Consider the following 9,532-nt stretch of genomic DNA (forward strand, 5'->3'; position numbering starts at 1 on the left):
CCATTGCAGGTCAGCGAGCACAGGGCTGATGGGTGAACGGGACTTGGTGCGAGTTAGGACATGGGCTGCCAAGTTTTGCATGACCTCAAGTTTACGTAGGGTAGAATATGAGAGGCCAGCCAGGAGTGCGTTGGAGTAGTCAAGTCTAGAGGTAACAAAGGCATGGATAAGGGTTTCAACAGCAGATGAGCTGAGAATAGGGGCGGAGACAGGCAATGTTACGGAGATGGAAATAAGGGGTTTTAGTTATGCGGTGAATATGTGGTCGGAAGCTCATTTCAGGGTCAAATATGACACCAAGGTTGCGTACAGGCTGGTTCAGCCTCAGACAGATGCTCGGAAGAGGGATGGAGTTGGTGGCTCGGGAATGGAGTTTGTGGCGGGGACCAAAGACACTGGCTTCGGTCTTCCCAATATTTAGTTGGAGACATTTTCTGCTCATCCAGTACTGGATGTTGGACAAGCAGTCTGAAAATTTAGAGACTGTGGAGGGATCGAGAGAAGTGGTGGAGAGGTAGAGCTGGATGTCGTCAGCGTATATGTGGAAACGGACTCCATGTTTTCGGATGATATCAGCAAGAGGCAGCAGATAGATGAGAAATAGGAGGGGGCCAAGGATAGATCCTTGGGGGACACCAGAGATAACGATGCAGGAGAAGCCATTGCAGGACATTTTCTAGCTACGATTAGATAGATAACATTCATATACCTGCATGTATTTTAGAAGAGAAGGAAACCAAGAGGTTTCATGTCATTAAACAGTTACCGAAAAATTCTGTCCCAATTTTAATTTCGGGCCAATTTTGGGTGTGAGTAGTGGTGTGAGTTAGAAACTCACCAACTGCTCCAGAAATTAGGCCTGGGGTATTTTAACTCTTGGGCCTCATTTAAATCTTACCTGCGCCCCAGCCCCCCGACTTCCTGCCTACTTTTCTGCTGGTTTCCTCTGTCCCTGAGCTGTTTCTAACTGAGACAACTGAATTGGGTTTTATAAATACGAGTGCAATCTGTCAAAGTGTAGATTGTGAAATGATAGATAGTTAGATTCAGTCATCCTGTAGTTTAACTTTTAAATGTTTAAACTATATATTCTTTACCCGAGAGGCTGTTATTAACTCCTTCACCGGAACTGTCAACAATTATTCAAATTAATTGTCATTTTGTTTTTATTAGAAATTTGTACTTAATTGGGCATTTGGGTGATGGAGAATTTTGGAGTCTTGATGAATCATAAAATCATAGAAATTTACAGCACAGAAGGAGGCCATTTCAGCCCATCGTGACCGTGACGGCCGACCAAGAACTGTGCAACCTAATCTAACTTCCCAGCTCTTGGTCCATAGCTTTGTAGGTTATGGCACTTGAAGTGAGCTTTGAAATGGAATGGCATATCAGACTCTTCACAAATAGATAAAGAATATCCGAGGGAAAGTTGCCTCAGAACATTCTTATACACTTGCCAACTTCCTTCAGTGTTTTTTTTCCAGAGGTGCATTGGAGCATGTTAACTGATTAGTTTCTTGGCTAAGATGTGTTGAAAGGATGTTTACAAATACATGGGGGTAGGGTGGGGGAGACTGTCAATGTCACCAAAAAACGTTTTGGTTCTTGATTATCACCAAATAGCATGAGATGCTTATAAACGTGTAGAAACTTTCTAGCAACCAATCAAAATGTTGTTTTTGTACCTCCTCTTCAGGCCTACAATCTCAGCACTTTTTGGATCACCATGTTGGATGCCTTTTATCAAAGTCTTGTCTGCTTCTTTGTTCCATACTTTGTAAGTACGGCTGCCAGCCTACTCCGTGCTAACCTTGATCAGGTTTATACTTTCCCTTCACTGGAAACCATGTTTTTTTTAAACTTTAATCATTTTTTTAAGACTTATCAAGGTTCAAATATTGATGTCTTCTCGTTTGGAACACCCATGAACACTCTGTCCCTCTTCACAATCCTAGCACATCTAGCAATCGAAAGCAAAACCTGGGTAAGTACAGACCTCTGAAATACATGCTATAAAGTCTATATGACAGTGACTAAATGCAGTGTTATATTCCACTAAAACTCCCTTCTATGATATAATGACAGCAGTTAACAGTGGTAATATAACAAGGTATGGACTAGAGTAGGCAAGCTGAATGGAGGTAGTGCAATGAGTTGGAATGCTGACTACCTTGTGCCATGGGAGTGGTAGATTGTGGGTTTACAGACGTGATCCTCCATTTGTTGGTATTACTGTCTTTAAAGAAGCAAAACAACAAATGAATGTTAAACTACTTTAACTATTGTGACCCCTAAACAGGTTTTAGCAATAGGCTGTATTGAATAGGCTAATGAAGATGACCACTGTTAGTTTTTTAAAATAAAATGTGCAATGCAGTAGAATTTGTGTGCTAGTTATAATGGCACAGTGTGCTGCCTTAAAATGTTACTAAACCTCAGGATTTCCTATGGGGTGAGTTTATCTGATGTGTTGGATCATCTAAGAAGAATGGTCGGGGAACGCTAACACAGTGGTTATGTTACTGGATTGTAATCCAGAGGTCTGGACTAGTGGTCTGGAGACATGAGTTCAAATCCCACCATGCCAGCTGGGAACTTAAATTCAGTTAATTAAATGAATCAGTATCAGTAATCGTGACATGAAACTACTGGATTGTTGTAAAAACCCATCTGTTTCACTAATGTCCTTCAGGGGAGGAAATCTGTCGTCCTTACTCAGTCTGGCCTATATGAAACTCCAGACCCACAGCAATGTCGTTGACTCTTAACTGCCCTCTGAAATGGCATAACAAGCCATTCAGTTGTCTCTTATCAGCTTCTCAAGGGCAATTAGGGATGGGCAATAAATGCTGGCCTTGCCAGCGATGCCAGGTCCCATTAAGGAATTTTAAAAAAAGGAAATATAGACTAAAAGAGTGAAGTGGGGAGTGAAGCCAATCCCTTCCCACTCGAAGTGATGGCGGGTTGTATATTTGAGAAACCTAGCTGAAGACGCATATTGCAGATCATCACCTGGGTTGAAAAGAGTGAATGCCAACAAATCAAGAACTAGTTATTAGGGAACACTGAGCTTAGATTTTAAATCTGTCAATTATAGGATGAAGAGATCTAGTAAGAATTTGGTGAGTCAGCGCTGAGATATCATTGGAGGATAATTTAAACCTAACCAACCCGGCCAGAAGCTAACAGGATTGGATCGATCATCCATTTTAGAAACATAGAAACATAGAAAATAGGTGCAGGAGTAGGCCATTCAGCCCCTCGAGCCTGCACCACCATTCAATAAGATCATGGCTTATCATTCCCTCAGGACCCCTTTCCTGCTTTCTCTCCATTACCCCTTGATCCCTTAAGCCGTAAGGGCCATATCTAACTTCCTCTTAAATATATCCAATGAACTGGCATCAACAACTCTCTGCCGCAGGGAATTCCACAGGTTATCAACTCTCTGAGTGAAGAAGTTTCTTCTCATCTCAGTCCTAAATGGCCTACCCCTTATCCTAAGACTGTGTCCCCTGGTTCTGGATTTCCCCTTCATCGGGAACATTCTTCCCGCATCTAACCTGTCCAGTCCGGTCAGAATCTTATAAGTTTCGATGAGATTCCCTCTCATCCTTCTAAACTCCAATGTATAAAGGCCAAGTTGATCTAGTCTCTCCTCATATGTCAGTCCCGCCACCCCGGGAATCAGTCTGGTGAACCTTCGCTGCACTCCCTCAATAGCAAGAACGTCCATCCTCATATTAGGAGACCAAAACTCAATGCAATATTCCAGGTGAGGCCTCACCAAGGCCCTGTACAACTGCAGTGAGACCTCCCTGCTCCTATACTCAAATCCCCGAGCTATGAAGGCCAATATACCATTTGCCGCCTTCACCGCCTGCTGTACCTGCATGCCAACTTTCAATGACTGATGAACCATGACACCCAAGTCTCGTTGCACCTCCCCCTTTCCTAATCTGCTGCCATTCAGATAATGATCTGCCTTCGTGTTTTTGCCCCCAAAGTCTGCCACGCATTTGCCCACTCACCTAACCGGTCCAAGTCACCCTGCAGCCTCTTAGCGTCCTCGTCACAGCTCATACCGCCACCCAGTTTAGTGTCATCTGCTCAATTCCTTCATCTAAATCATTAATGTATATTGTAAATAGCTGGGGTCCCAGCACTGAACCCTGCGGCACCCTACTGGTCACTGCCTGACATTCTGAAAAGGACCCGTTTATCCCGACTCTATGCTTCCTGTCTGCCAACCAGTTTTCTATACACGTCAGTACATTACCCCCAATATCATGTGCTTTGATTTTGCACACCAATCTCTTGTGTGGGACCTTGTCAAAAGCCTTTTGAAAGTCCAAATACACCACATCCACTGGTTCTCCCTTGTCCACTCTCCTAGTTACATTCTCAAAAAATTCCAGAAGATTTGTCAAGCATGATTTCCCTTTCATAAATCCATGCTGACTTGGACCGATCCTCTCACTGTTTTCCAAATGCACTGCTATTTCATCCTTAATAATTGATTCCAACATTTTCCCCACTACTGATGTCAGGCTAACCAGTCTATAATTACTCGTTTTCTCTCTCCCTCCTTTTTTAAACAGTGGTGTTACATTAGCTACCCTCCAGTCCATAGGAACTGATCCAGAGTCGATAGACTGTTGGAAAATGATCACCAATGCATCCACCATTTCTATAGCCACTTCCTTAAGTACTCTGGAATACAGACTATCGAGCCCTGGGGATTTATCGGGCTTCAATCCCATCAATTTCCCTAACACAATTTTCCGTTTTATAAGGATATCCTTCAGTTCCTCCTTCTCACTAGAGCCTCGGTCCCCCCGTATTTCTGGAAGGTTATTTGTGTCTTCCTTTGTGAAAACAGAACCAAAGTATTTGTTTAACTGGCCCGCCATTTCCTTGTTCCCCATTATAAATTCACCTGAATCTGACTGCAAGGGACCTATGTTTGTTTTCACTAATCTTTTTCTCTTCACGTATCTATAGATATGTGAAGAGAAAAAGATTAGACTCTGCCCGATTTTAATTTCCATTGACTTCACCCAATCTGATCCTGTCAGTTTTCTGCCAGCTGCCATTGATGTAATCTGTAGGAATGCTACCTTCCTAACCCAAGATGGTTTCAAAAGGAAGGGGGATAGGTTACAATTTAAAAATGCGTGTTTATATATTACATATTGATATGCAAGTCGTGTGAAGAATAACATATTTATTTTTAATGTTTTGTCCCGTATGTTGTCCCAAAAATCTTTGCAAATATGAAAATAGTGTTGAAATGAACAGAGAAAACATTAATTCTGCAAAATTTAAAAAGGCAAAACTATATTTTCATTAATAGCTGCTGAACCACTGCTCTCTGTCAGTGGGACCAATTCTTTTCCTGCCCCCACCCTGTGTGGTGTTGACAGAAACAGAACACCCGAAGTGCATTACTCCTGTCTAGGCCCAGGAGTGCCAGTATTTCCTGTCCTGGACAAGTGGCACATCAGGCATAGGCCCACCAGTGGCTGGGCTTTGTACTCGTAAAACAGCAAATTGAAACACGTCGGGCCTCCATGATCAGGGCCTTCTTGGCTGCTGATTGAGATCAATACCCAGAAGGTTCAATTGCATCCAGACATCATACAAGGATGTTAAAATTAAAAGAAAACACTTGTTCCGATGATTTTGGTCTGGCACTGGACATTTGTGGACCAATTGGATTTCATAGGATATATGGAACAGGAACAGGTCATTCGGCCCAACCAGTCCATGCCAGCATTTATGCTCCACTCAAGCCTCCTCCTGTCTTTCCTCATCTAAATCTATCAGCATGACCCTCTATTCCTTTCTTCCTCATATGCTTTTCTAGCCTCCCCTTAAATGCATCTACACTATTCACTTCAACCACTCCCTGTGGTAGCGAGTTCCACATTCTCACCACTCTTTGGGTAAAGAAGTTTCTTCTGAATTCCCTATTGGATTTCTTGGTGACTATATCTTATATTGATGGCCTCTAGTTGTGCTCTTCCCCCCAAGTGGTAACACTCACTCTGTATCCACTCTGTCAAAACCTTTCATAATTTTAAAGACCTGACTTAGGTCACCCCTCAGCCTTCTTTTTTCAAGAGAAAAGAGACCCAGCCTGTTCATCCTTTCCTGATATGTATACCTTGCATTTCTTATATCATCATTGTAAATCTACTCCGCACCCTCTCCAGTGCTTCTATATCCTTTTATAATATGGCGACCAGAACTGTACGCAGAACTAAGTGTGGTCCAACCAAGGTTTGATACAGGTTTAGCATAACTTCACTACTATTCAATTCTATATCTCTAGAAATAAACCCTAGCGCTTGGTTTGCTTTTTTTATGGCATTGCTAACCTGTGTCACAACCTTTAGTGATTTATGTATTTGTACTCCAAGATCCCTTTGTTCCTCTACCCCACCTAGACTCGCACCCTCCAAGTAATAAGTAACCTCCCTATTCCTCCTACCAAAATGTAATAGCTCACATTTATCTATGTTAAACTTCATTTGCCAATTATATGCCCATTCTGCAGGTTTATTAATGTCCTCCTGTAATTTGTTGCAGTTCTCTTCAGTATTGACCAGTTCCCCCCGCACCCCCCCCCCCCCCCCAACCAATTTGGTGTCAGCTGCAAATTTAGAAATTGTGTTTTTGATTCCAATGTCTAAATCATTAATGTAAATTGTGAATGTTATGTTCAGAATAATTCCACAAGACTGTATTATAAACTCAAACTAATGTGACCTTGGTCTCTTTAATGTGTCTCCAGAATGAGGAAGTAGCATGGTAGGTTACCTTTTATACCTGCTTGCCCAGGGTGCACAGGTGACCCTTAGATCTCCCACAGGTGTGCCCCCTGGTGGCAAGTCTTAAATATTGGTAAAATTAACATACATAACAGTGAAGAACAGCGGTCCCAGCTCTGATCCTTGTGGAACACCACTACCCACCTTCTGCCACTGTGAATGCCTACCCTTTACCCCTACTCTCTCCTTTCTGTATTGAAGCCAGCTAGCTATCCACTCTGCTACTTGTCCTCTGAATCCGCATTCTCTGATCTTGTTCTTCAGTCCATTATGGGGTACATTTTTGAAGGCCTTTTGAAAATCTAGATAAATTGAATCTACTGCATTACCATTGTCTACTCTCTCTGTTACCTCTTCAAAAATTTCAATGAGGTTGGTCAGGTAAGTGTCCAGGGGCCAGACCATCTCATCACATTTCACTGAGTGCCCTCCAGAACCACTTCAGGAAATCTTCAGAAATTCTAGGGCAACATTACAGGGCAGAAAGACAGTGATATGATACTCTGCCCCATTTTGCTGACCTTTGTATCTGAGGGAATGGGCATTCTCCAGAAACAATGGTCAGAACAATCAGTGGCCATGTTAGATCTTCTAAACTAGTTTATGTCTTACAGTTTTTAATTTTTCTCTGACAGACCCTGCTGCACTGGGTTTCAATGATTGGGAGCATTGCTCTCTACTTTTTGGTTACACTCGTTTACAGTGCCAACTGTGTGACCTGCAACCATCCGTCAAATCCTTACTGGATAATGCAACATCAGATGACTGATCCACTCTTCTACCTCATCTGTCTCATCACACCAATCATAGCCCTGTTACCAAGGTAATCTAATATTTGTTATTTTAGAATGACTTGGAGGATGACATTCAATTTCAGCAGGGGAAAAATGAGTGGTAGTGGATTGGTCGTCTGTTATACTCACTGCCTGATTTTTCTCTCCATTCGAGTTGAAATTCACCCCTACTGACTGAACATGTAAATTGCTATTTATAATTGAATAGAAAGTCCAATTATAGAATAGAAAGAGCAATTGCAAACCATCCCAGCTACTCTAAGGCCCTGATATTCATTGGGGCGGGCTTATGGAGCATGGGAAGGAGGAGTGGCTTGTTTTTATTTAAAAAAAATTCTCCGCCCCGAAGTCTGCCTGATTGAAGTTGTCCAGTAAAAGCTGCCGGCGAGGATCAAGTATGTTTAGTGGTTGTTGGTTGTAGAGATCGTGTGGGGTGGTGGCGTGGGGTGGGGGGGGGGGGGGGGCGCGCAGTGTGAGGGGTGGTATTAGAGTGTGGTACAATGGGTCAGATGTGATCACAGGGATGTTGGGGAGAAATCTTAGGTGGTTGGAAGGTGTGGTGCTAGAGCATGGTTGCAGGGGTCGGGGTGATCACAGGGATGTCAGGGAGAGATCGTGGGGGTGGCAGAGGTCGGGGAAGAGAATAAGGGTGGAGAGAGCTGGAGATTCTGGGGGATAAATGGAGTGGGGATGAGTCGGGGGTCGTGCGGGGGATTGATGATCACGGAGTGGGGGAGACGAGGGAGATCAGGGATATGGGGGTTTAGGGAGAGTCAGAGTTGGTGGGGGGTTGCAGGGGGAGATTCGGGGTGAGATTGAGGATCAGTGATCAAAGAGGGGAGTTTAATGATAGGGAACTTTCAGCGGGGTGGGGGGTGGGGAAATCATGGAGGTGTAGGTGGTTTTCACAGGTAAGCTTGTTGGGCCTGGAGAAAACATTCCTACTACTCCTGACTCACAAGTAGTGCTGTAAAGGCACTTACCTGATGGATCCAGACCTAGCTGACAGATTTCCCGAGGCCCAGCAGAAAACCTAGTCGGCTGAGTTAAAAATAGAAACATTGTTTAAAAAAATAAAAAATAAAAAAAATAGTATATTAAATAAATAAAAGCTCACAGCCTCCTTTAAAAGGTTTCAGCAATGGACGAGGTTCCTGTAAGTGGGTTGGTCACCTACCCCTTGTCTTACCTCCATTAAAACTGGAAGTGAGCAGGTTTGAGGCAGGTTGGGTTCCTGTTTCAGATTTTTTATTTTTTAACCTCTCACTGGCCCAAACCCACCTGTTTTTGAGGGTTAAAATTATACAGTTTTATATTAGCAAACATAACTTCCATTGATAATGGAAAAAATATGTTACTTTGATGGTATAAACTTTATGACTTTACAGCATTTCAATTAAACCTGAACCATTTTTTGGTAGTTTTTATTTTAACCTGTTGCAAGTATCAGAAATAGTTTTCATGCCTTTATTTATATTATCAGGTATTTATTTCGTAGTCTGCAAGGCACATTGTTTGCATCACGTGTTCTCAAAGCTCGGCAACTAGACAAACTGGACGAAGAGCAACGCATTCAAGCCATCAAAGATTGGAAAGCCCTTGACATCTCAACAAACGATACCTCATCTTTAACAGACTCTGGAGATCAATGACCAATGGAAGATGTTGACCATCCTTGTACTATGGCAAGTAATCATGATCCTCAATTTATTTCTTCTGGCCCAGTGGGGATAGCAAAAATACAGAGTTCCATCAACAGTATGTGATATTCAGGAGTCATCGTCACAGGAAAATAGGACACAAAATGGAATTGATGAGTACTCTAGTGAAGCTACCCAATCATGATCAGCTTCAGAAACAAGAGAAATTCTATCTCCTATCAGTCAGTATTAAATACTG

At 42.7% G+C, this 9,532-nt stretch overlaps 1 protein-coding gene across 1 annotated transcript in view; it reads left to right on the forward strand.

Annotated features, from left to right (window-relative positions):
• Positions 1-9,285, forward strand: part of atp10b (ATPase phospholipid transporting 10B) — a 229,701-nt gene extending 220,416 nt beyond the window's left edge. The window contains exons 19-22 of the mRNA XM_070877209.1: positions 1,700-1,780; positions 1,883-1,987; positions 7,475-7,662; positions 9,117-9,285. Of these exons, the coding sequence (XP_070733310.1) occupies positions 1,700-1,780; positions 1,883-1,987; positions 7,475-7,662; positions 9,117-9,285 (543 nt within the window). The remainder of the gene's footprint in view (positions 1-1,699; positions 1,781-1,882; positions 1,988-7,474; positions 7,663-9,116) is intronic.
• Positions 9,286-9,532: the final 247 nt, after the last annotated feature.

The sequence above is a fragment of the Pristiophorus japonicus genome, chromosome 4 (genome assembly GCF_044704955.1).
Source record: "Pristiophorus japonicus isolate sPriJap1 chromosome 4, sPriJap1.hap1, whole genome shotgun sequence".
Classification (NCBI taxonomy): domain Eukaryota; kingdom Metazoa; phylum Chordata; class Chondrichthyes; family Pristiophoridae; genus Pristiophorus; species Pristiophorus japonicus.